This window comes from Pan troglodytes, chromosome 11 (genome assembly GCF_028858775.2).
Source record: "Pan troglodytes isolate AG18354 chromosome 11, NHGRI_mPanTro3-v2.0_pri, whole genome shotgun sequence".
NCBI lineage: Eukaryota > Metazoa > Chordata > Mammalia > Primates > Hominidae > Pan > Pan troglodytes.
The window spans coordinates 38601633-38628960 of NC_072409.2; the positions used below are offsets into that span (position 1 = coordinate 38601633).

Genomic DNA, 27328 nt, shown 5'->3' on the forward strand with positions numbered 1-27328 from the left:
ATGCTTTCATGCCATTTCATTAGCCACAACCTCACCCATGTTTAAAAAATTTTAAGTTGAGTATGTTAATACTGCTGAGTTATGCTGTCTTAGTCCAGGGTCTATAAAGATAGGAATTCACATACAGACTTTGTGGAGCCACTGAATCTTTATGAAAAATTGTGAATGAAGGGGCCGGGTACAGTGGCTCATGTCTGTAATACCAGCACTTTGGGAGGCCAAGGCGGGAGGACCACTTGAACCCAGGAGTTCATGGCCAGCCTGGGCAACATGCCAAAATCCCATCTCTACAAAAAAAAAAAGAAAAAAAAAGTGAATGTAGTTTATTTTGGAGAACAGAGTCCATTGTTTCAAGGGATTCTCAGAGATCTATCATCCCCAAAACATTAAATATTTATCCCCTTTCTTTCACAGTTGAAAATCTTGATGTGTTGGTTATATAGACTGCCTCCAATACCTACCCATTAGTAACTTGGTTTTTATGTTTGATACAAGCTCAAAAGTCAAAAAGGAAAATCTCCAGGTACAAAAACAAAGAGGGTAAAACAGGTGCAACATTGAATGGAAACTGGGGACATATGGAGAAATTCATTACCAAAAGAGACCATCCACAGACCCAACAAAACAGGAAAATTCATACCTAATGGACTAAAGATAATAAAATAATTTTAAAAAGAAACCAAAGTAAGTATATTTTTAAATATCCAAAAACATTCTATTCCAAAAAGGAATAGAATCTTTTAAAAAAATAGATATTATGAAACAGTAAGAGGCCAGCCTGAATATAAACCAAGTAAAACTTCTAGAAATGAAAATCTCAAAAGATGTGTTAAACAGTAAATTATATAGATAAGAAACAATTATTGATTGGAAGAAATCACTCAGAACACAGAGGAAAAAAAGATGAAAAGTATAAAAAAGAAGATAAAAGACATAAAGGATAAAATGAGAAGCTTAATAACAAGTAGGAGTCCCAGAAAGAAAGAACAAAGAAACAGTAAGAAGGAATTATTCAAAGAGAATATACTGATAATTAAAATGTAAGACCTCAAACTGAAAAAGCACATCAGCCTCAAGTAGCATACATTAAAAAGAAACCAAATTTGCCTAAATACATGGAAGGGAAATTGCAAAACATTAAAGAACAAGAATCATTAAAAAAAATGAGAGATAAAAGACCAATAAAGCAATAATATATTGCTTTTAAAAGCAAGATATTAAAAGACAGAAATACCTTCAAAGTGCTGAGAGAGTTGGTATATTCCCAGGTAAATTATCATTTAGAATGAAAGCAAAATAATCATTTTCAGACATACAAGGACTAAGAGAGTTTATTACCAAGCCCCTCATTAAAAGTACTTAAAGGAATATTTCAACAATAAAGAAAATAAACCCAAAGGAATGGAATAGCAAGGAGCAATGAATAGAATAAACTGTTAACGGATAGAATAAATGGGTGGATGAAAGACAAAGAAAATAAAACATTTATTTTGAATAGTGTGATGAAGTATAATAAAAATGTTTCCATGTAAATAATTTTCTATAACTACGTAGATGCTTCACAATTTTACAAATTGGCTATTGTTGGCTATTTAGGTTGTTTCTAATTTTCCACTATTATAAACTACAGTGTAATTACCCTGCTTACACATAAATCCATACTGCTGCCTATAATTATTTCTTTAAAACAATCAACAAAGACACAACCTGTATAAAGGGAGAAAATATTTGCCAACTAGTCATCCAACAAGGGACTAATATCTAGAATGTATGAGAAACTCAAACAACTCAACAACAAAGAAACAAATAGTTCCATTAAAAAGTGGGCAAAGAATCTGAATAGACATTTCTCAAAAGAAGACATACAAATGACCAAAAGGTATTTTTTTAAATGCTCAACATCATTAATCATCAGGGAAATGCAAATCAAAACCACAATGAGATACCATCTCACCCCAGTTACAATGGCTATCACCAAACGGATAAAAAATAACAAATGCTGGTGAGGATGTAGCAAAAGAGGCCTCTTTTTTTTTTTTTTCTTTTTAGATAGATTTTCGCTCTTGTCACCCAGGCTGGAGTGCAGTGGCACGATCTCAGCTTACTGCAACCTCTGCCTCCCGGGTTCAAGCAGTTCTCCTGCCTCAGCCTCCTGAGTAGCTGGGATTACAGGCACATGCCACCACGCCCAGCTAATTTTTTTGTTTTTAGTAGAGACGGGATTTTGCCATGTTGGCCAAGCTGGTCTCGAACTCCTGACCTCAGGTGATCCACCTGCCTCGGCCTCTCAAAGTGCTGGGATTACAGGCGTGAGCCACAACGCCTGGCGAGAAAGAGGACTCTTATACACTGTTGGTGGGAATGTAAATTAGTACAGCCATTATGAAAAACAGTATGGGCTGGGTACGGTGGCTCATAGCTGTAATTCCAGCACTTTGGAAGGCTGAAGCAGGAGGATCACTTGAGGCCAAGAGTTTGAGGGCAGCCTGGGCAACATAGCAAGATCCTTCTTCTCTGAAAAATTTAAAAATTAGCTGGGTGTGGTGGTGGTTGCCTGTAGTCCCAGTGACGCCGAGGTGGGAAGATCCCTTGAGCCCTAAAGTGTGAGCCTGCAAGAAACAGTGTTTTTACTACTATACTACAGCCTAGGCAACACAGTGAGATCCTGTCTCAAAAAAAAAAAAAAAAAAAGAAAGAAAGAAAAACTGTACAGAGGCTTCTCAAAAAATTAAAAATAAAACTACCATATGATCCAGCAATCCCACTACTGGGTATTTATCCAAAGGAAAAAAAATCAGTATTATCAAAGAGATACCTACAGCCCCATGTTTATTGCAGCAGCATTCACAATAGCCAAGATATGGAATCAACCTAAGTGTCTGTCAATGGATGACTGGATAAAGAAAATGTGGTGTATATACACAATGAAATACCGTTCAGCCATTAAAAAAAAGAATGGGTCGGGCGCGATGGCTCATGCCTATAATCCCAGCACTTTGGGAGGTGGAGGCGGGCCGATCGTGAGGTCAGGAGATCAAGACCATCCTGGCTAACACAGTGAAACCCCGTCTCTACTAAAAAATACAAAAAATTAGCCAGGCGTGGTGGCATGCACCTGTATTCCCAGCTGCTCCGGAGGCTGAGGCAGGAGAATCGCTTGAACCCAGGAGGCGGAGGTTGCGGTGAACCCAGATCTCACCACTGCACTCCAGCTTGGGCAACAGAGCAAGACTCCGTCTAGGGAGAAAAAAAAAAAAAAAAGAATGAAATCCTGTCATTTACAACAACATGGATGGAACATCTAGCCTGTACTCCCAGCTACTCAGGAAGCCGAGGTAGGAGGATCACTTGAGCCCAGAAATTAGAAGCCAGCCTGGGCAATATAATGAGACCTCCATTTCTAAATAAAAAGGGGGGAAAAAGTTGATCTCCTGGAGGTAGAGAGTAGAGTGATGGGAAGGGGCAGGAGGGATGAAGAGAAGTTGATTAATGGGTACAAACATACAGTTAGATAGAAGGAATACATTATTCATGTTTAATAACACAGTGAGGTAGCTATAGTTAACAATAATTTATTGCATATTTCAAAATAGCTAGAAGAGAAGATCTGAAGTGCTCCTAACACAAAGAAATAATAAATGTTTGACGTGATATATATCCCAAATACCCTGATTTGATCATTACACATTGTATGTATGTATCAAAATATCACATGTATCCTATAAATATGTAAAATTATTGTGTATTAATTGAAAAAAGTAACATAAAAATAAAAAATAAATATCTAGAAATAGAATTATTAGGTAGACAGATTTTTCAAGGTTTTTAAAACATATATATAGCCATATCCCACAAAAGGTTATGCCTTTTATGTTCCTACCAGAAACATAACACAATGTCCATTTATCCATATTCCAAGCAATATACTCAGTATTATCATTCTTAGACATGTCATTGGTGAAAAAAATGATGTCTCATTATTGCTTTACTTTGCATTCCTTAAATTACTAACAGGGTGGATTTATCAGCCATTTGCATTTCTTTTTTTTTCTTCTTCTTTTTTTTGTTTTGAGACGGAGTCTCACTCTTTTGCCCAGGCTGGAGTGAAGTGGTGCGATCTCAGCTCACTGCAACCTCCGCCCCCTAGGTTCAAGTGACTCTCCTGCCTCAGCCTCCCAAGTAGCTGGGATTACAGGCACGTGCCACCACGCCCAGCTAATTTTTGTATTTTTAGTAGAGACGGGGTTTCACCATGTTGGCCAGGCTGGTCTTGAACTCCCGACCTCAGGTGATCCACCTGCCTCGGCCTCCCAAAGTGCTAGGATTACAAGCGTGAGGCACCATGCCCAGCTGCATTTCTTCTTTTTTTAATTTTTAATTTTTGTGGGTATATATTAGTAGTAGGTATATATTTATGGGATATTTGAGTTATTTTGATACAGGCATACAATGTGTAATAATCACATTAGGGTAAATGAGGTATCCATCACCTCAAGCATTTATTCTTTGTGTTACAAACAATCCAGTTATACTCTTTTAGTTATTTTTAAATATACAATTGAATTATTATAGTCACCCTGTTCGGTTATCAAGTACTATATTTTATTCATCCTCTATCACTATTTTTTTGTACTCATTGCATTTCTTCTTTCATGAATTGCTTGTTCATGTCATATGCATCTGTTTTTACTACAGGGGATGTCTTTCTCTTATTAACTCATAAAAGGCTATTACATGTTAAATGTATCAATTATTTGTCTAACATTAACATTTCCCAATCTATCACACTGCCTCTTTTCTTTTCTTCTATACCACAAAGAGATTATCTTTATATCTACCATCATTCCTATCAAAATGTTTTTTGAACACACCTGTTGTTCAATAGATGCTGCCTAAACTAAAATATTTCTTCACACGTCCCTTCTATACAATTGCTAATCCTATCACTCTAGTCAAATAGCACAATATGCATAGCCATGATAATGGAGCTTCAATTAGTCTACCTTTAGACTCTTTCCCTCCAAAATGGAATATAAACTATAAAAACATAAACTGTATTATAAACGAATAGCATAACCACACTGAAAGAAGTGAGGAAGAAAAATTATCTAAGCCACTTTAGAAAACAATATTTTAACTGAATACTATAAGCCTAGAGACAAAAAGAACTACACTGTACTCTATTTAGTAAATGTGTTTCTCACAGGAACATAGGTCAGAAATCCTGAAATTACTTTATGTGTATACTAGGACTGAAGAAATAAGAAAATATTTTGTAGAATGCCAAGAGTCAGATTTCTCACTGTCAGATAAAGAAGTTAAAAATAAGGGACAAAACTAGAATGAACCCTGTGGTGTTAGACTAGAAGCAAAGCTACTGGGATGAACTTTTGTTTTTAAAAAGTATATGGATAGACAAATACAGAAATAAATATAGATCTTTGGGTATGCATGGGTATGCATATGTATAGACTGGTGTCTTCTGTGGGGCCCTGGTAGCAATGTTACCCCAGTAGCAATGAGCATCCCTAGAGCACAGATCTTTGTGTTTAAATACTATTCTCCAAAAAAAGAAACTACGGGTCGTTGGAGAAGTGGCTGACTATCAGGGCTGAGGCACAGAAAACACAAGATGAGCCTGGGGCATCCTATGGTACCAGAAAATTAGGAAGTTCCAAAAAAGAAAAAAAAGGATGGAAGCATGCTGAAAAGCTACAGAAAGCAACCTGAAAGAAAACTCCCAGTGATCAAAGCTGGAACAATTTCAAACATAAAATAACACAAGTGTAGGATAACAACCAATAGAAAAACATCTGAGTCCACATGGATACAAATAAATAACGGAATACAAATAAACAAATGGGAAATGGGCAGCTCATCCTTACAGAATAATTTCAATTAATAAAGAAATGAGGAAAGTAGAAAATCATCATTAGAACACCATAGTCATAATAATTGCTGAAGGCAAGATCCACCAATGGATGTGAAATTTAGCAAGGGAAAGTCTGAGGAGAAACAGGACATGCGTACGGTTTAAAAGCTCCCCCCAAGATGTCAATTATAAGGAGAAAAATAAGACCTTTACATTGGAGAATCCCAGCAGACACTCTCTACCAAGTGATCAAGATTAACCTCACGAGCAATAAGTCATATATATCAGCTATGCTCATATGATGAACTGAGAAGGGCACACACACTTTTGTGTTCTTAACAAAAATGTATAACCTTAATCTAATCATGAGAGAACATTGGACAAACCCCATTTCAGGGGCACTCTACAAAATAACTGACCAGCATTCTTCAAAAGTGTAAAGATCAGAAAGAGTATAAAGGCAGAAAAAGACTATCAGTGTAAAGACAGGAAAAGACTGAGGAACTGTCACAGACTGGAGGAGACCAAGGACCCAAGACAACTAACTGCAATGTCGGGTCTTAGAGTGGATCCTAGAATAGAAAAAGGACATTAATACAGAAAAAAAAAATCACAAGTTAGTAATTCAGTTAATAGTATTACACTAATATTAACTTCTTGCTTTTGATAATTGCGCTATGGTATGTAAAAAATTATTAATGGAGGCAACAGGGAACTCTATTACTTTTGAAACTTTTCTGTAATTGTAAAATTATTTCAAAATAAAAAAGTTTTTTAGTATAAGAGGATGTTTCACGTAAGACAGGTAAAAACATTTAGAAGTTAAAGAACTGCAATCGTATTCACTGCATTAATACTTGGAGAGAGGGGTGCCAGGACTGTGCCAGGTGCTTTACAAACTTTATCATGTAGTGCTTACAACTAATATGAGATGGGTACCATAATACTCATGTTTCCCAGTAAGTTACTTAGAAGGTTATTAATAAGTGAAAGACCCCATTTCTCAGGAAACCCAGCCCCCAAAAGTGACGAACACCTTCCATCGGCCCAGAGCTCCCACTTTTCGGGATGCTAGTGGCGCCCGATTTCTTCGGGCCCGCCGCTTAATGTTTCTGACTTATGGAAGAGATACCGAATTTGGAGAGAAAAGTCAACGTAATGTCTCCTCTCTGAACCTCGGTTAGCTAAAAGGAGGGAGCCAAGGTGTGGCACCTTCTGCGAACCACCTCTGGGTTTGGCGAGCAGGGGCTTCCGGCCTCTCGCTCCCAGTCCTCCGAGCCTCACTACCATCGAGCGTCGCGTCATTCCTCGCAGTGTTACCCACAGCACACCTGGGCCACACACACCAAACGCCCCTACCAGCGAACGGATGCGCGGGTCTGTCCCGGGACCCAGACGCCAGCGACCCTGGCGACCCGGGGCCTACAGCGCGCCAGAGACAGGACGCGCGCCGGAAACTTTTCCACCCCGCGACCCCGGGAGGCCGTCCTGCTCGCATCGTCTGCGGCCTCCCTATACCAGCTTCTAATAAAGCTTCCAAAAACGAAACCAAGCGAGGCTCCGCCACTTCTGAAAAACAGGAGGAGCCACCATGGCGCTCGCGCTTCGGATCCAATGCCCTACTTGCCGCCCAGCGCCTCTTGCGCGCGCCACACGGGCGCCAGGCCCACCAAGCCTGTGAGCGCCCGACGCCCCCAAAGGCGGCCTCCAGAGAGCCCCTTACCTCCCGCCGGGGCGCTCGAGGCCGATCGGTGGGCACGGCGCAGGCGCAGGAGCGACGGGGCGGGGCGTCACGAGGGGTGGGCAGGGTTGGGCCCCGCCCCCGCCCCCGCCCCCGCCCTGCGAGGCCCCCAGGCCGGGCGCGGGGGGCGCACAGGTGAGTGCAAATGCGGACGCTGCTGAGAACAGCGAAAGCCTTTTTCAAAAGTGATCTTGATTTACGTTATGGGGTTGTGACTCGAGCCAAGAGGAGAGAGACGCACAAACGCTCTTTAGGTCTGCTTGTTGTGTTTAAGACAATTCATGCTTGTATGGCCGACTGCATTTCGCAGTTTTCCTGTCCGTTTTCCTCTGTTCTTCCTAGAATTTTATTTGCGGGTTGGGCATGTATTCTTAGCTCTGTTTTGAAACTGAAGCTCAGAAAGGTGGTGCCTCCCCATCCCGTCCCCAAAAGCCCTGTGAAGTGGACAGGGCAGGAGTGCCATCTTAATTGCAACAGGTGTAAAAATTAAAGCTCAGCAAATTATGGTTTCCTCCAAAAACTGGTGGAGGGCTTAAGGCAAAGGTCTTTATCCCGATTTTATAGATTATGACTCTGGGGTTTAACAAAGAGTTTTAAGTGACTCACTCCAGTTCAGCCAGCTTATGACAGAGCTGGAACTCCAACTGGGTGTCCTAATTTCCTTCCCAAGTTATTCCAGTTAGACCAGCTGCAACCACATGAACAAGCAGGTGGCCGGCTTTGAAGCCTTGTCCAAGTCACAGGTCCTCCTCTCTTCATGGCCTAACTTCCAGATCCAGCCCTTTTAAAAAGATGTCTGTGAATATTCAGATGACGTGCTTAGAATGTATTCACTAATGGTATTGTCTCAGAAGTGATCAGGATGTTCAAACCACAGTTAAGGAAACTGAGTTCTTAGGGTCTTCCAGTAGAGTAGGAGGTAAACAGGGAAGATTAGGGGCCTGTAGATCCTTTAAAAAGCCTTGAAAGACAATTTCTAAAACAAATCACCAAATCTACCAAGCAATTTGGATTTTCTTTGGGGACATAATGTATGCTGATATTTGTTTTACAATGAGCTCCAGAATGTATTTATCAAATTTTGATTCTAAGGAGAAAAATTGAAGTATTAGGCAATACTGTGAGAAAATGTTTTTTATGCAAGGATCAGTGAAACAAGATCTTTTGAAATAAAAGATCATTTGTGTTAAGTTCTGAAAAAGCTTCCTCAGGTACAAAATCAGGAGGTGTGGTACTCAAAAATTCTAAATTTGAACCTGGACTTCTAGGCTGTTATATGTATGTTTGCTGTAAGTTAGGTGTGTCAAAGTAGTAGGACAAACTTTTTTTTTTTTTTTTAGAGAGAGAGTCTTGCTCTTTTGCCCAGGCTGGAGTGCAGTGGCATGATCTCAGCTTACTGCAACCTCCACCTCCCAGATTCAAGCGATTCTCCTGTGTCAGCCTCCTGAGTAGCTGGGACTACAGGCGTGTGCCAACACGCCCGGCTAATTTTTTGTATTTTTAATAGAGACGGAGTTTCACCATGTTAGCCAGGATGGTCTTGATCTCCTGACCTCGTGAGCCGCCCGCCTCGGCCTCCCAAAGTACTGGGATTACAGGTGTGAGCCACCACGCCCGACCAAAACTTTTTAATCTAACTGTTGGTTAGCTTGATTTATAATCTTTAAATATTCAAACATATGGTGTGTGGACCTCTTTTGTGTACTCTGGGTCATCAAGTTGTTAGGGGCAGGCCTGCTACTACTGGCCGACATTTTCCTGAAGTCCTAACTGAACCCAGCAAGTCCAAACAAAACATTAAGTGTATATGTTGGAAAGAAAATTAAAGAAAAATTCTTAGGGTATTATGATTGATTGCTTTCTTGGAAAATCCATGGAATAAACTGAAACTAATTCAATAAGATGGCTATAAAATACCTCTCCTAAACAACAATCATCAATTTTAAAATGTAATGGGAAGAAGACTGGGCGTGATGGCTCATGCCTATAATCTCAGCACTTTGGGAGGCCAATGAGGGAGGATTGCTTGAGGCTAGAAATTCAAGACCAACCTGGGCAAAATAGTGAGACCCCATTTCTAAAAAAAACAAAAAAAACGTAGCTGGGTATGGTGGCATGTACCTGTAATCCCAGCTACTCAGGAGGCTGAAACAGGAGGATCAGTTGAGCCCAGGAGTTTGAGGCTGGAATGAACTATGATCCCACCAGCCTGCACTCCAGCCTGCAGAAAACACTGACACCCTGTCTCAAAAAAAAAAAAAATTGAAATGTACCGGGAGAAAGATTACATTCAAAAATGACAAAAATCAAGTTTGTGTTTATAAGGAATTACAAGACCTATTTGAAGAATTGAGAATAATAGCTAGATGAGGGATAGGGGTAGGAGGAAGGATCACAAAGGGGCATAAGGAAACTTTGGGAGTGATAGAAATGTTCATTATCTTGATTGTGGTAATAGCTGCATGGACGTATATATATATCAAAACTTACCAAATTGTACACTGTAAATATGTTTATGTATAAGTGCTTATTGTATGTCAATTATACCTAAATAAAGCCATGTAAAAAGGGAGGGGGGAAGAAGTAGCTTTTTATTTGATTGCATGTGATGTGTAAAGCACTTGGTTAGGCGCTTTACATGCAATATGTTATTTAATACTGATGAGAACCCATGAAGTAGGTATTACAATCACCCGCTTCATACAAACTAGGAAATTGAGGCTTAGAGAGTAACTTGACCAAGGTCCAAGTCTCATATACTACATAACAGGAGTAAGACTCAAATCTTACGTAACAGTATTTATACTTTAACCTGACTTCCATATTTCCATAAAAGATACAAGTAAAGACTTGACTATATGGAAAAGTAATACAGTCAATATTGTAAAGTTGTCCATTTCCACCAAACTAACTTAAAAATTTATCAAAATCCCATTATGATTTCTTTCTCTTTCTTTTTCTTTCTTTCTTGTTTTTCTTTCTTTTCTTTCTTTTTTCCTTCCTTCCTTCCCTTTCTTTTCCTTTCCTTTCTTATTTCCTTCCTTCCTTCCCTTTTTTCCTTTCCTTTCTTATTTCCTTCCTTCCTTTTCCTTTCCTTTCTTATTTCCTTCCCTCCCTTCCTTCCTTCCTTCCTTCGTGTTTTGTTTTGAGATAGAGTCTTGCTTTGTCACCCAGACTAGAGTGCAATGGGGGTGATCATGGTTCACTGCAGCCTTGACCTCCTCCCGCCTCAGCTTCCCAAGAAGCTGGAACCACAGGTGTATGCCACTATGCTGGGCTAATTTTATTTTTCTAGAAATTGGGACTCCCTGTGTTGCCCAGTCTAGTCTCCAATTCCTGAGCTCAAGTGATCCTCCTACCTCAGCCTCCCAAAGTGCTAGGATTACAAGTGTGTGCCACCACACCAGGCCCCCTTTATGATTTCTATAATAAAACATTTTTAAAAATCCAAATTGATTTTGCAACTATTACTCTTTCTTCTTAGAATGCCATTTTTTGCCTGCTTTCCCCCATCTCTTTCCCCCCACCCCAGAGTAAAGAAATTACTCTTTATTCTGCTGGACTTAAAAGTCATCTCACCTAGGAAGCTTCTCCCACTGATATGGTTTGGCTCTGTGTCCCCACCCAAATCTCATCTTGAATTGTACTTCCATAATTCCTACATGTTGTGGGAAGGACCTGATGGGATATAATTTGAATCATGGGAGATAATTTGAATCATGGGGGCGATTTCCCCCATACTGTTCTCATGGTAGTAAATAAGTCTCAAGAGATCTGATGGTTTTATCAGGGGTTTCCACACTCTTGCATCTTCCTCATTTTCTCTTGCTGCTGCCATGTAAGAAGTGCCTTTCACCTCCCGCCATGACTCTGAGGCCTCCCCAGCCATGTGGAACTGTAAGTCCAAATACAGTTCTTCTGTATTTCTTCCCAGTCTTGGGTATGTCTTTATCAGCAGCATGAAAATGGACTAATACAGTAAATTGGTATCAGTAGAGTGGGGCGTTGCTGAAAAGGTACCCAAAAATGTGGAAGCAACTTTGGAACTGGGTATCAGGCAGAGGTTGGAACAGTTTGGAGGGCTCGGAAGAAGACAGGAAAGTGTGGGAAAGTTTGGAGCCTCCTAGAGACTTGTTGAATGGCTTTGACAAAAATGCTGATCGTGATACTAACAATAAGGTCCAGGCTGAGGTGGTCTCAGATAGAGATGAGGAACTTGTTGGGAACTGGAGCAAAAGTGACTCTCGTTATATTTTAGCAGAGACTGCCAGCATTTTGCCCCTGCCCTGGAGATTTGTGGAGCTTTGAACTTGAGAGAGATGATTTAGGGTATCTGGTGGAAGAAATTTCTAAACAGCAAAGTATTCAAGAGGTGTCTTGGGTGCTGTTAAAGGTATTCAGTTTTATCAGGGAAGCAGAGCATAATAGTTTGGAAAATTTGTAGCCTGACAATGTGACAGAAAAGAAAATCCCATTTTCAGAGTAGAAAGTCAAGCTGTCTGCAGAAATTTGCATAAGTAATGAGGAGCCAAATGTTAATCGCCAAGACAATGGGGAAAATGTTTCCAGGGCATGTCAGAGGTCTTCACAGCAGCTCTTCCCATCACAGGCCCGGAGGCCTTGGAGGAAAATATGGTTTCATGGGCTGGGCCAATGAAACCGTGCTGTGTACAGCCTAGGAACTTGGTGCCCTGTGTCTCAGCTGCTCCAGCTGTGGCTGAAAGGGGCCAATGTGGAGCTTGGGCTGTGGTTTCAGAGGGCACAAGCCCCAAGCCTTGGCAGCTTCCACGTGGTTTTGAGCCTGCAAGTGCACAGAAGTAAAGAATTGGGGTTTGGGAACCTCCGCCTAGATTTCAGAGGATGTATGGAAATGCCTGGATGCCCAGGCAAAAGTTTGCTGCAGGGGTGGGGTCCTCATGGAGAACCTCTGCTAAGGCCATACAGAAAGGAAATGTGGGGTCAGAGCCCCCACACAGAGACGCTACTGGGGCACTACCTAGTGGAGCTGTGGGAAGAGGGCCACTGTCCTCTAGTCCTCTAGACCCCAGAATGGTAGATTCACTGATACCTTGCACTGTGCACCTGGAAAAGCCACAGACACTCAACACCAGCCCGTGAAAGCAGCCAGGAGGGGTGGTATACCCTGCAAAGCCACAGGGATGGAGCTGCCCAAGACAATGGAACCTACCTTTGCCTCAGCATGACCTGGATATGAGATGTGGAGTCAAAGGATATCATTTTGGAGCTGTAGAATTTGACTGCCCGCTGGATTTCTGTTACAGGGCACGTGCTCTGTAACCCCTTTGTTTTGGCCAATTTCTCCCATTTGTAACAGCTGCATTTACCTAATACCTGTACCCCATTGTATCTAGAAAGTAACTAGCTTGCTTTTGATTTCACAGATTCATAGGCAGAAGAGACTTGCCTTGTCTCAGATGAGACTTTGAACTGTGGACTTTTGGGTTAATGCTAAAATGAGTTAAGACTTTGGGGGATTGTTGGGAAGGCATAATTGCTTTTGAAATGTGAGGACATGAGATTCGGAGGGTCCAAGGGCTGAATGATATGGTTTGGCTCTGTGTCCCCACCCAAATATCATCTTGAATTATACTCCCGTAATTCCCACGTGTTGTGGGAGGGACCTGCTGGGAGATAATTTGAATCATGGGGGCAGTTTCCTCCATACTGTTCTCGTAGTAGTGAATAAGTCTCATGAGATCTGATGGTTTTATCAGGGGTTTCCGCTTTTGCATCTTCCGTATTTTCTCTTGTCACCACCATGTAAGAAGTGCCTTTCACCTCCTGCCATAATTCTGAGGCCTCCCTAGCCATGTGGAACTGTAAGTTCAATTAAATCTTTTTTCCTTCCCAGTCTCGGGCATGTCTTTATCAGCAGCGTGAAAACAGACTAATACTCTCACCCTCTCAAGTCCAGGTTTAATGTCCCCTTATAAGCTACTACAGCAATCTATGCTTATCCCTATAAAGGTCCTTATCATAATTAGTCGAATTCTTCATCTTCTTATCTGTGACTCTACTAGATTCTAAGTTTCTTGAGGAAAGATATACATTATTATTTACTTAGAACCTAGTACGGTTCCTGGAACATCCTAGGAAAACAATGTATTTTACATGAATTAATAAATAAATTTCCTAGTATCATAAAGCAAGTATATGAAGAATCTGAAATAAAATCCAAATTTGGCACAATGGTATAGACCTAATAGGTTATCTTCCTGGCCCATTACTTTTCTGAGAACTGCAAAGAAAAGCCCAGGAACTGCTCCTCCCCTCCAGATCTGAATGCTAACAGTTATGAGTCTCTGTTGTACCAGCATGAACCCCTTCCTACCCTTGACCAGAGGGAATTGGTCCAGGAGCAGACACCTGAGTGGGCTTTTCTTTGCTGGAAGCCTTTTTATTATAGCTTCAATCTCATTACTTATGATAGGTGTGTTCAGGTTTTTGACTTCTTCATGGTTCAATCTTGGCAGGTTGTATGTGTCTAGAAATTTGTCCATTTCTTCTAGATTTTCTAATTTATTGGCATATACTTGCTCATAGTAGTCTCTAATGATCTTTTGAATTTCTGCAGTTTAGATTATAATGTCTCCTTTTTCATCTCTGATTTTATTTCTTTGGGTCTTCTCTCTTTTTTCTTAGTCTAGCTAAAAGTTGATTGACTTTATTTATCTTTTCAAAAACCACCTTATCATTTTATTGATCTTTTGTATTGTTTTGTTCATTTTTATTCATTTATTTCTGCTCTGATTTTTATTATTTATTTTCTTCTACTAATTTGAGGTTTGGTTTGCTCTTGTTTTCTAGTTCTTTAAGATGCATTGTTGGATTGTTTGAAGTTTTTCTCCTTTTTTATTAGGTGGTTATTGCTATAAACTTTCCTCTTAGTACTGCCTCTGCTGTATCTCATGGCTTTTGGTGTGTCATGTTTCCATTTTCATTTGTTTTAGGAAATTTTAAATTTCCTTCTTAATTTTTTTATTGACCTGCTGGTCATTCAAGAGCCTATTATTTAATTTCTATGTGTTTGTATAGTTTCCAAAGTTCCTCTTGTTTTTGATTTCTAGTTTTATTCCATTATGGTGAGAGAAGGCACTTGATATTATTCTGATTTTTTTTGAGTGTTCTAAGACTTGTTTTGTGACCTAATATATGACCTATCCTTGAGAATGATTCATATAATAAAGAGAAGAATGTGTATTCTACAGGCGTTAGATGAAATGTTCTGTAAATATCTATTAAGTCCATTTGGTCTATAGTACAGATTAAATCCAGTGTTTCCTTGTTGATTTTCTGTCTGGGTGATGTGTCCAATGCTGAAAATAGGGTGTTGAAGTCTCCAGCTATCATTGTATTGGGGTCTATCTCTGACCTTAGTTTTAATAATATTTGCTTTGTATACCTGGGTGCTCTCCTGTGTTAGGTGCATATATGTTTAGAATTACTAAATTCTCTTGCTGAATTGACCCCTTTATCATTATATAATGACCTTCTTTGTCTCTTTTTATAGACTTTGTCTGAAATCTTTTGTCTAATAAAAATATAGCTGCTCCTGCTTGTAATCCCAGCACTTTGGGAGGCTGAAATGGGCAGATAACTTGAGGTCAGTAGTTCAAGACCAGCCTGGCCAACATGGTGAAACCCCATCTCTACTGAAAATACAAAAATTCACCAGACGTGGTGGCCTTTGCCTGTAATCCCAGCTATTCAGGAGGCTGAGGTGGGAGAATTGCTTGAACCCAGTAGGGCAGAGGTTGCAGTGAGCTGAGATCATGCCACTGCACTCCAGCCTGGGCAACAGAGCGAGACTCCATCTCAAAAAAAAAAAAAAAAAAAAAAAAGCGTATATGGCTGCTCCTGCTCCTTTTTTGTTTGTTTCAATTGGCATGGAATATTTTTTTCCATCTCTTTATTTTCAATCCATGTGTCTTTATAGGTAAAGTGTTTTTCCTGTAGACAACAGATCTTTGTGTCTTTTTAAATTAGTTCAACTACTCTGTGTCTTTTTGATTGGTGAGTTTAGTCCATTTATATGAAATGTTACTATCGATAAGTAAGGACTTACTTCTGCCATTTTATAATTTGTTTTCTTGTTGTTTTGTGGTCTTCCCTCCCTGCCTGCCTGCTTTCTTTCCTCCCTCCCTCCCGCCCTTCCTTCCTTTTGTGAAGAGTATTTTCTCTGGTGGTATGTTCCAATTTCTTGCTTTTTACTTTTTGTGTATCTGCTGTAGGTTTTTAAATTTGAGGTTCTCATGAGGCATGGAAATAACAGCTTATAACCCATTATTTTAAGCTGATAACAACTAAACACTGGTTGTAAAAACAAACAAATAAGCAAAGAGAAGAGTAATAAAAACTCTACACTTCAACTTCACTTTACACTTTAACTGCTTGCTTTTTAACTTTTTGGTGGTCTTATTTATATCTTACACTGTCCGTGTCTTGAAAAGTTGTTGTAATTATTATTTTTGATAGGTTCATATTTTAGTATTTCTGCTCAAGACATGAGTAATTTCCATACCACAATTACAGTGTTACGATATTCTGTGTTTGGCTGGGCACAGTAGCTCATGCCTATAACCCCAGCACTTTGGGAGGGCAAGACAGTTTTGGCCATGTTGCCCAGGCAGTCTGAACACCTTGAGCCCATGTGTTTGAGACTAGCCTGGGCAACATGGCAAGACCCTGTCTCTTCAAAAATTTTAAAAAAAAATAAGCCAGGCACTGTGGCATGAGCCTGTGGTCCCAGCTACTTGGAAGGCTGAGGTGGGAGGATCACCTGAGCCCAGGAGTTGAGGATGCAGTGAGCTGTGTTATTAATAGCACCACTGCACTGCAGGCTGGGTGGGCAACAAAGCTAGACCCTGTCTTAAGAAAAAACTTCCGTTTTTGCCTGTTCGCTTATTATTACCAGTGAGTTTTGTACCTTCAGATCACTTCTTATTGCTTAACATCCTTTTCTTTCAGATTGAAGGACTCCCTTTAGCATTTCTTGTAGGACAAGTTCGGTGTTGATGAAATCCCTCAGTTTTTCTTTCTCTGGGAAAGTCTCTATTTATTCTTCATGGTTGAAGGATATTTTTTACCGGATATACTATTCTAGGATAAACGTGTTTTCTTCATCACTTTAAATATGTCATGCCACTCTGTCACACCATATGTACTGCCATGTCAAACCTGTAAGGTTTCCACTGAGAAGTCTGCTGCCAGACATATTGGAGCTCCTTTGTATGTTATTCGGTTCTTTTCTTTGGCTGCTTTTAAGGTTCTTCCTTTCCTTCACCTTTGCGAGTTTGATTATTAAATGCTTTGAAGTAATGTTCTTTGGGTTAAATCTGCTTGGTGTTCTATAATCTTCTTGTGCTTAAATACCTATATCTTTCTCTAGGTTTGGAATGTTCTCTGTTATTATCCCTTTTAATACATTTTCTACCCCAATCTCTCTCTACCTTCTCTTTAAAGCCAGTAACTCTTAGATTTGCCCTTTTGAGGCTATTTTCTAGATCCTGTAGGCATGCCTTATTCTTTTTTATTCTTTTTCATTTTGTCTCCTGTGACTGTGTATTTTCAGGTAGCCTATCTTCAGGCTCACTCATTCTTTCTTCTGCTTGATCAGTTCTGTTGTTGAGATACTCTGATTCCTTCTTCAGTATGCCAGTTGAATTTTTTAGCTTCAGAATTTCTGCTTGGTTTTTAAAAATTATTTGAATCTCTGTTAAATTTATCTGATATGATTCTAAATTCCTTCTCTGTGTTATCTTGAATTTTGTTGTACTTCCTCAAAAGAGCTATTTTGAATTCTCTGTCTGAATGTTCATGTAATTCTGTCACTCCAGAATTGGTCACTGGTGCCTTATTTATGTTGTTTAGTGAGGTCATGTTTTCCTTGATGGTCTTGATGCTTGTGGATATTCAGCAATGTCTGGGCATTGAAGAGTTAGGTGTAGTCTTTGCACCTGGGCTTGTTTGTACCTATCCTTCTTGGGAAGGATTTCCAGGTATTCAGAGGGAATTGAGTGTTGTGATATAAGTCTCTGTTCACTGCAAGCATATCTGCATTAGGGGCCACCCTAAGCCCAGTAGTGCTGTGACTCTTGCAGACTCGTAGATGTACTGCCTTGGTGGTCTTGGGTAAGATCTGAGAGAATTCCCTGGATTACCAGACAGAGACTCTTGTTCACTTTTCTTACTTATCCCAAATAAATGGAGTCTCTCCATGATGAGCTTCCTGGATCTGGGGGAGGAGTGACACAAGCACTCCCGTAACCACCACCACTGGGACTGTGCTGGGTCATACCTGTGGCCAGCATAGCACTAGGTCTCGCCCAAGGCCTGCAGCAGCCACTCTGGCTACTGCCAGTGTTCACTCAAGGCTCAAGGGCTCTTCAGTCAGCAGGTGGCAAATCCAGCTAGCCTTCTGTCCTTCCCTTCAGGACTATAGGCTCCCCTCAGCCCAGGGCAGGTCCAAAAATGCTATCTGGGAGCCAGGGCCTGGAGCTGGGAACCTTAGGCAGCTCCTTAGTGCTCTATTTTACTGTGGCTGAGCTAGCACCTAGGCCACAAGACAAAGTCCTTTCCACTCTTACCTCTCCTTTCCTCAAGAAGAAGGAGTTTCTCCCCATGGCCACCACCACCCCAGGCCTATGGCAAGTACTGCTTGGTTTACCCACGTCCCAAGGGCTCTTCAGTCAGCTTGCAGTGAATGCTGCCAGGCCTGGGTCTCTCTTTAGGGCAGTGTGCTCCCCTCTGGCCCAGGGTTAGTTGAGGAATACCATCCAGGAGCAAAGTCCTGGAATCAGAGACCCCAGGAGCGCACTTGGTGCTTTACCCTACTGTGGCCAAGCTAGCTGCAAGGCTTACTCTTCCCTCTCCTTTCGTTAAACCGAAGGAGTCTCTCTCCATAGCCACTACAGCTGGGAATGTGCTGGGTCACACCTGAAGCTAGCACAGCACTCAGTCTCATCCAAGTCCTGTGACAAGTACTGCCTTGCTGCCGCTGGTGTTTATTCAAGGCCCAAGTGCTCTTTAGTCAGCAAGAGATGAATCCTGCCATAACTGTGTCCTTCTCTTTAAGGCAGAGGGTCCCCTTCTGGCTCACAGTGTCTAGAAATGTTGTTCAGGAACTAGGACTGGTTTGGGGGCTTCAGTACTCTTCCTGGTACCCTGTTCTACTGTGGCCGAGATGGTATACAAGTTGCAAGACAGAGTCTTCTTTACTCTTCCCTCTCTCTCCTCAAGTGGAAGGAAGGAATCTCTTTTGGAGCTGCAAGCTGTTCTGCCCAGGGTTAAGGGAGGTTTGACATAAGCACTCCCTTGGCCACCCCAGCTGGGGTCTCACTAGGTCACGTTCCCCCCAGGTCCACTGGCTCTGAGTCCAGCACAGTACCAGGACTTCCCCAGGAAATGCAGTCCTTGTTGCTTAGACTGCCTTTCAAGTTTATTTAGGGTCCTAGAGCACTTTAGCCCATGGTCATGTGGCTTGCTGGAACTCAGGTTCTGACTATTGGGATGGATGATCCCCCTCTGGCTAGGGCTGGTCTAAATGCTCCCTCTGTGAGCACCAGCTAAATTCTTTCTTGTGTTGCTTTCCACTATGACAGGCAGCACTGAGTTCCAATGCAAAGTCTCACAATCACTGTGCTCTTCCTCCCCCAGGCATACAGATTCTCTCTCCTCACCACGAGGCTGCTGCTGGAGGATGGAGGAGGGGTGGTGTCAGCAATTCAAGACTGTCTTTCCTACCCTCTTCAGTGCCCTTCCTTGATAAGCTGTTTAAACCAGGTACTGTGATCACTCACCTGATTTTTGGTTCTTACAAAGGGGCTTTCTTGTGTGGATAGTTTTTCAGTTTGCTCTTCCTGGAGGGGAGATGTTCATGGAAGGTGTCTGGCTCCACCTCCCTCCAATCTATCCCTCATTTTTCTTTGTTTTAACTAGCTCAAATGAACTTCTACTTTCAATCTAGATAATTCTAACTATTGTAGACACAAAATCCCATGTTTCTACTATCTTATGATATCAATTTAAACATATTTATATAATGAATCCACTGACTTTAGTACTTAAACCTCACCACTGTCTGCTTTATTGTCCTCTGCCACCACACACACCATCACCAAACAGTTCATATATATAGTAAGGTTAAAGAGGCTTTATAGCAAACCCAAATTAGTAAACACTTTCCCATTCACTACAGAGGAATTTGATAATCATTTTATATATGGAGTGGCTTAAATGCCCAGACATCTGCTTATAAATTTCTTTCCCTTTTTCCCTCTTCCCCTTTTTTGTTCTTTAGATTAGCTAGTTTAGTTATTCTCACAACTTAGTGTGCCCAAGAATTATTGCATAAAATAGTATTTATAAAGTCATGCTTAACAAACCTTTTGGACAATTTAAAGAATTTTCAAGGGTAATTTTGACTATGTAATTTTTGCTTTGTTCACTGACTTTAATTCCTCTTATTCACATCCCTTACCATCCTAACTCCTCCTCAAACATGGAACTTTACACTATGCTTACAATGAGAACACAGTAAACAAACAGCATTAAAATTATATCAAATGTTATTTTTACCTTAGCAGTTTGCAAGGCACTTTGGATTTTGTAATACCTTAGTTATTATTATTATGAATGTCAATAATATCACATGGTAGATGAACAAACACGCAAGTTAATAGAAATTCCACATGAGCCCAACCTTATTTTCTAACTTTATTTCCAGTTACTTTCCATCACACATCTTTAGTTCTAACCAAATTGAAATTCTCAGTGTTTTTTAATCCCAATGCTTTCCCCAATCCTATCCTGTGCCTGCCACCTGGGATATTCTCTACCAATTGCTCTTCCCTCTAAGTATGTCCAAATCATACTCATCTTTCTATGTTCATACCAACTATGGCCTCTCCTAATATTTCTAGTATTTCTAGATTTAATGCCTCCTTCCTCCAAACGACCACCTTATAATATGGACTTTCTGGTTTTTTTGACCCATCAGTCTACATTTTAGTACAGTAATTTGGTATGTGTCCTGTTGTCCCTCCAGTGCTTTAAACCTTTCAGCTCTCTGTTTAAAGTAATAACAGTAACAATATATTGGGTGATGATAGCTTATGGATAAGTCAAATGAATGGCATAAATGCTTTAAGGGATGGGAGGGAGGAATTGGGAATAAGGTAACTGCACTACCTCTAGAGTGGCATTTTGTTACTTGAAAGTGGACTTAGATCGGTTGTGAATGTATATTGAAAACTCTAGGGCAACTACCTAAAAAATTCAAAAAGAGGTGTAATTGATATGCAAAAGAAGATAGAAAAGAAGGGGGAGCAAAAATAAACAAAGAACAAGTGCAATGAGTAGAAAACATTAGGAACATGTAGATGTTAAACCAAATACATCAATAGCCACTTTAAGTGTGAATTGTCCAAATATATCAATTTTTTGTGAGTGTGATTGTCAGACAATAAAAAACAAGACCCATATGTTGTCTACAAGAAACTGACTCTATAAAGACACAAGTAGGTTAAAAGTAATGGAATGGTGGAAGAGATACCATGGTGTATTCATTAGCTAGGGCTTCCATAACAAAGTTCTAGAAATTGGTGGCTTAAACAAGGGAAATTTATGTTCTCACAATCTGGAGGTTAGAAGTCTGAGATCAAGGAGTTGGCAGAATTATTTTTTTCCGAGGATCATGAGGGAAGGATCTGTTCTTAGCCTCTCTCCTTGGCTTGTAGATGGCCATCTTCTCCCTCTTGAGAAGAATATAGAGTTCCCTCTGTTCGTATCTGTGTCCAAATTTCCTCTTCATATAAGGACACTAACCATAGTGGATTAGGGCCCATTCTTATGACCTTATTTTAATTTTATACCTCTTTAAAGACCCTGTATCCAAATATACAAGTCACATTCTGAGGTATTGGGAGTTAGAACTTCAACAATAAAAATCTGGGGGAGGGGACACAATTCAACCCATAATATATGCTAACACTATTCAAAAGAAAGCTGGAGTAGCTCTATTAATTGCAGTCAATGCAGACTTCAGAACAAGGAAAATTATCAGGGATGAGGAAGAGCACTTACCTAATGATAAATGGTTCAATTCTCCAAGAGGACAAAACAATCCTTAATGTGTACACACCTAACAACAGAGCATCAAAATATATGAGGCAAAAACCAATACAAATGCACGGAGTAATAGACAAGGTGCCTTACAAATAGAATTCGGGAGCAACGGTGCAAAAATTAATTTCCTTAAACATGTTATTTCTTCCAGGGGCAACAGGATTGTTAAAGAACCAAGGAAGTATAACAATAGGGCAAAATTATTCCTGAGATAACAAATATTTCAAGATTCCTGTCGGAGAAGCTGTTGGAGCTCTCTTTTACAGGATTATAGAATCTATCCTCAGTCCTTTGACAACTGACACTCTCACCAGTAAACCTTTTAATCCCCCAAGTAGTGGAATACATTTAAGGAACTGGAAATCGTCAAAATTCACAAAGAGCACCACCCTCTCTCCTCTTATCCCAGGAAGCCCCAAATTCTATTGTCATATCCCTTAAGGGATTTTTTCCCCTTTTGTAGGCTTCAGTTGTTTTTAGGAGCTTTTTGAGTAATATTTATACTTCTAGCCAAAGATACATTAACTTTAATATTTCCTTGGCAGATTAGTACTAAAGAGAGAAATGTTGCTTGTTTCACGGAAATACATTGATAGGTTCAGCAACTGTCATTTTGCTTATATAAGTGAACACTTCAGAAGAGAAGTGTTTTGAACCTGAGCAAATGGTTTTAAATATGGAAAAAAATTTCCCGAATCCCAGTACCTAAACATTAAAGGACATAATTGATATCTTTAAATCTTTCCAACATCTGGTAAGTGCTTTCTCATTCACTCATTCAGTCTGCACCACCAGCATGTCAGCCACTGTGCTGAGTCCTGGTGATTGAAAGTTTAAAAAGATCCTGTTTCTGTCTTCCAGGGGTTGACAGTCTGGGAGGGAACACAGACATGTTACTAAATACAGTATAATTAATAACTGTTAGATTAGCTGTCCCTATAAAAATGCTATAGAAAGACACACAGAGCTGGCAACTTAAGAGTTTAGTCAGTACATAGGCATTATCACAGAAGGAAGAAATAGCATTCTCAACGGAGAGAACATATGTAAAAAGCACAGGAAAAAAATGCAACAGTGGTGTGTCCAGCTCCCTCAGAGTAGTGGGAGTAACAAGAGAAGACTCTTAAACTCAACTTGATTTAGGATGAATAATTTAAGTGGCTTGTCTGTGCAGCTTTCTGCTTCATAGTTAAAACCTACAAGTGCTAAAGCATAAAATCAGAGAAGGCTGCCCAAAAACAGGATGAGTAACTACCTCAGAGGTATTTATCAAAGTTCATATTGATCATGTTTCTATTTGTTTCAGATCTTATCATGGCACGATTTGGTTTTTATCTTTATTGTGTTCTCTCCATCTAAGACACATACTGTATAGACTCACAAACTCATAACACCTACAGATTACTTGTGGGGGCTTCTGAGGCCTTCCACCAATTTTTTTTTTGAATTTCAAAAACATTTTAAGAGACAGGGTCTTGCTATATTGCCCAGGCTCGAGTGCAGTGGCTATTCACAGGTGCAATCGTAGTACAAATGTGCCTGGCTTCACATTTAAATTTAAATCTCCAGCCTCGCCAGGTGCAGTGGCTCACGTCTGTAACCCAAGCACTTTGGAAAGCTGAGGCAGGAGGATCGCTTGAGTCCAGGAGTTTGAGACCAGCCTGGGCAACATGAGACCCCATCTCTACAGAAAATTTTAAAAGTAATAATTAAAAAATAAAAACCTCCAGCCTCATAGGCTACTATTTTCTGAACCAGGTTCCTATAGTTCCTCAATATCCCATCCACTTTCTTGCCTCTATGCCTTTGCTCAAGCTATACCGCTTTGGAATGCCTTCTGCCTCTTTTCCATTGATCAGAACTTTATCCGTCCTTGAAGACCTACCTCAAATGTATTTTCTTCTCCAAAATCTTCCCTCATTTCCCCAACCTGTGCTCCCATAATACCTTGATTTAATTTTGCTCTGTGTTATAGTAATTCACATACCCGTCTTTCCAGCTAGAGCAGAAACTTTTTGAGGGCAGGGACTTTGTCATAATTATTTTGTGTTCCCAGCACCTGGTACATGACTGGGAATGTGGCACTTGATAAATATTTGTTTTAAATGACCTGTTCGTCTCATTGCCTTTGTGTTCTCATTAGTGTCCTCTCCAGTTTCATAACTGAGTTTCTCCAGCTGAGCAAACCTTCTGAAGCTCAATTGATGACTGAGGCTGAGATTAGAGGAAGAATAAAAAACTACCTGAGGCATAGGGTCACCACCCTGACAGCACAGCGAATCACTTAGAAACCTTTTAAAAGATGTAGTTGCTCCCAGCACTTTGGGAGGCCGAGGCGGGTGGATCACGAGGTCAGAAATTCGAGAACAGCCTGGCCAACATAGTGAAATCCCATCTCTACTAAAAATACAAAAAATTAGCCGGGCGTGCTGGGGGGCACCTGTAATCCCAGCTACTCCAGAGGCTTGGGCAGGAGAATCACTTGAACCTGGGAGGTGGAGGTTACAGTGAGCCAAGATCGCGCCATTGCACTCCAGCCCAGCAACAGTGTGAGACTCCGTCTCAAAAAGAAAAAAAAAAAAAAGATGTAGTTGCCTGGGCCCCACCTTCAGAGATCTTGACTTACTTGTCCTGGAGTGGAAACCAGGTGTCAATATATTTTCTGTAAACAATTCTAAAGTATAGTCAGTTTTGGGAACTACAGATCTGAAGGGTGGATGGGAAATTATTGCTGGGCCCCATATATAAGTTAGAATAATTTCTAATTTGCTTTTCTCAAAAGGTAATGCTTTTCACAGAAAAACATAGCTAAAAGAATGGAGACCACACAGTCTGGATGAAGTTGACCTTTTTTCCAGAGAAATCTTTGCCATCAGGAGCCTGAGTTACACTATGGGGGGAATCACACAATTGGCATGATACTCACCTTTGAGTTCCTGCTTAGCATGTCTAGAGAATCCCAGTGCTCCCCGTCATATATATCTTTAAAATCTTATTCAAGGAAAAGCCATAAAGTGAACTGAAATCAAAATGCCAAGCACCAAATCATGAAATGAGTAATGAAAGCTTGAAAGTTTCCAGTTCCCTTGAGGGTCTCGACATGGATGTCCCCTGTGACATGCAGTCAGTGGAATGGGAGAACAGGGCCAGATACCGTGAGGAGGACCCCATGTTACATAACTCCAAGGCCATGTGCACAGTATGGGCCATGTGAAGAGTGCCCCCTGGAGTTGTGTAGTGCTGCATCTTAGCACAGGGACTTTCCAGTCCTCACACCCAAAAGATTTCTGGTGGTGGCCTCCAGTTTGGTTTTGTTCTCCAGCCTTCTTCTGGCTTGGAGCTGTCACTCAGAACCAAGGTGAAGGATGAAGAGTCTCCTCATCAAAATCTCTCTGCTGGGGTCTTTTCCTACCTGAGGATGTCTTCACCAGAAATTCCCCTAACTGGCAGCTCTTGTCAACACATTCTGGATCCCCCTGATGGACTCCAGCTAGACTTGATTCTTAAATCAGTCACTGTAGCAGAGTTTCAGAAAGGATTTAAGTTCCTTTTTGTCACCACTACTCCTGGTTCTCTTTCCCCATTGATCAAAGTGGCCATAGAGCAGGAGAATACATACTTTATTTTCAGATTAGGGCCGTTTCAGGGTTTGTGTGTGTGTGTGTGCGTGTGCATGTGTGTGTGCATGTGCGTGTGCGAAATTTAACAGTCTAAGGGCAAAGAAGTAAAATAAAGCAGTATTATCTATTTTAAAATTACCCCAGAACCTTCCAGAGAGTAGGAACCTTAAAAATGTTAGTTTCTATTGTTCTTGGCAGATGATAAAATGAATGCAGTGATGGTGGTGAAATCTACTGAGTAGCTTTCACTTTTTATATTTTTAGAGAGAGCGGAGAAAGCAGCAGGGTCCTCACAGTAAGGGGAGGATTAATTTTTTCCAAATGAAGTTGTAAAAATAAAAAAAATAGGAATTTTGGTTGAGAAACCATTTTTTATAAACTGTAAAGGACTATGTAAAATGAATGGAGTTATTTTGATAAGAGATGCCAAACTGAATGCCACAAGGGTTTGAAGAAGAGAAAGAGACCACAACCTGTTGTGGAAATCAGGAGGAAATGTTATCTCCCATTTAATAAGGATGTGATCTTGTACAAGATGTGATTTCTGCGTTGTGGAGCTGGGACCATGATCCCTGCCCTGACTACAAAGCAAGGCTGATTATGAGAATAGAATTGGATTTTTTGTGTCTGCACTTGTGTCTGCACTTTGTGTCTGCACAATACAAATGCAAAGTGATGTTATTGTAGCTGTTATTGGTGATGAAGATATTATTATTGATTTTGAAAAATTGGCCAGCATTTAACAGAGCTGGCAGGGGAAGGCCTTACAGGTAGACAAAAGAGGACTGGAGAGGTTTCTGCCAATTTTCTTGGGTGATTGAGAGTCCCTGTATAAAAGAGTTGTTTCTGAGCATCTGTTGACACCTACATTGTCACTGGACCTGTGGCAATGCTAGTAATACGATATTGAATAAGAAATGCTATCTGCCTTCAGGGAGCTCACCTTGACTTGGTTTTAAGGATGGCTTCAAATATCAGATCAAGAAATGTATAGTTAATGTATAGGCAGTGGAGAGCCACTGAAGGTTTTAGAGCAGAGGAATGACATACTTTAGGCCCTCCTAACAAAATACAGTACTTAATTCAGCTTTCAACCAGCTTACCACCAGGAAGTATTTTTGGCTAGCAGGTGATTGAGCTCCGCAAGCCCCAGGCTTCAAGAACCTGGAGTGTTGTACCCCTCTAAATAGCACTTTTTAAAAAACTTGTGAATAATGGAACTGATTGTTTCCTTCTTTGCAATGACTGTTAGAAAGCCTAAGCTAAATTTAACCAAGTACATAGGACTTCAAAGCATGAATGTGAATCCCTGCTTCAGCTCTGGCTAATTTTTCCCACATTCACTTTATTTTTAATCCTTCCCTTGCTTTTATAAAATGTTGTTGAATTATATGTAGTTTTGTAAATCAGGAAAAAGATTAATTATAAATAGATAAATATCATTTCTTATTTTTTCTTATTTAATTAACTTTTGGTGAAGATTATTTGAAATGTCCACAGGAGACATTTGCATGGATGAGGTCTATTGGAAAAGTAATGTTACAGATGTTACTTTCTAACATTACTGCTCATCTCCTAACTTAAAATTCTGTTAAAGTCATGTATAATATAACACTTGAATATGATGTGAACCTATCAGCAACAATATTTTTGCATTTAAAGTTTGAATTCTGCTTTCAAAAGAATTTAACAAAAGATACCAACTTAAAACTACCTAAATATTTGTTCTCCTGTGTTTTTAAAATTCTGTTTAAGTTTAAATAAAGGAGCTATGATTTATAGCCTATCAGACGTTAGAAGATAAAATCTGCTATCCTGATTTTAAAAATCATACATATAAAAATTCATTTGAAATGAAATGAAATCTGTTCTGTAACTAAAAGTTACTTATAATGCTTGGATTACATTGCTAGATCAGAAGAAAGGAAGGTATAGAAAAGTCTGTATGTA

General features: G+C 40.2%; 2 protein-coding genes across 4 annotated transcripts in view; one reads left to right on the forward strand and one right to left on the reverse strand.

The window, feature by feature from the left end:
• The window catches only part of STX17 (syntaxin 17), a 67915-nt gene extending 60253 nt beyond the window's left edge, over positions 1–7662 (reverse strand). Inside the window, exons 1-2 of one of the 3 annotated variants that reach the window (XM_054658910.2) lie at positions 7596–7648; positions 3116–3237 (exon numbers count right to left, since the gene is read on the reverse strand). The gene's annotated coding sequence lies outside the window, so the exon portion shown is untranslated. The other 2 variants (XM_528364.8, XM_009456996.5) reach the window with 2 other exon arrangements.
• LOC104007963 (uncharacterized) overlaps positions 5978–27328 on the forward strand; it is a 60624-nt gene continuing 39273 nt past the window's right edge. Inside the window, exons 1-3 of the mRNA XM_063787336.1 lie at positions 5978–6031; positions 7064–7748; positions 19290–19415. Coding sequence (XP_063643406.1) covers positions 5978–6031; positions 7064–7748; positions 19290–19415 — 865 coding nt within the window. The remainder of the gene's footprint in view (positions 6032–7063; positions 7749–19289; positions 19416–27328) is intronic.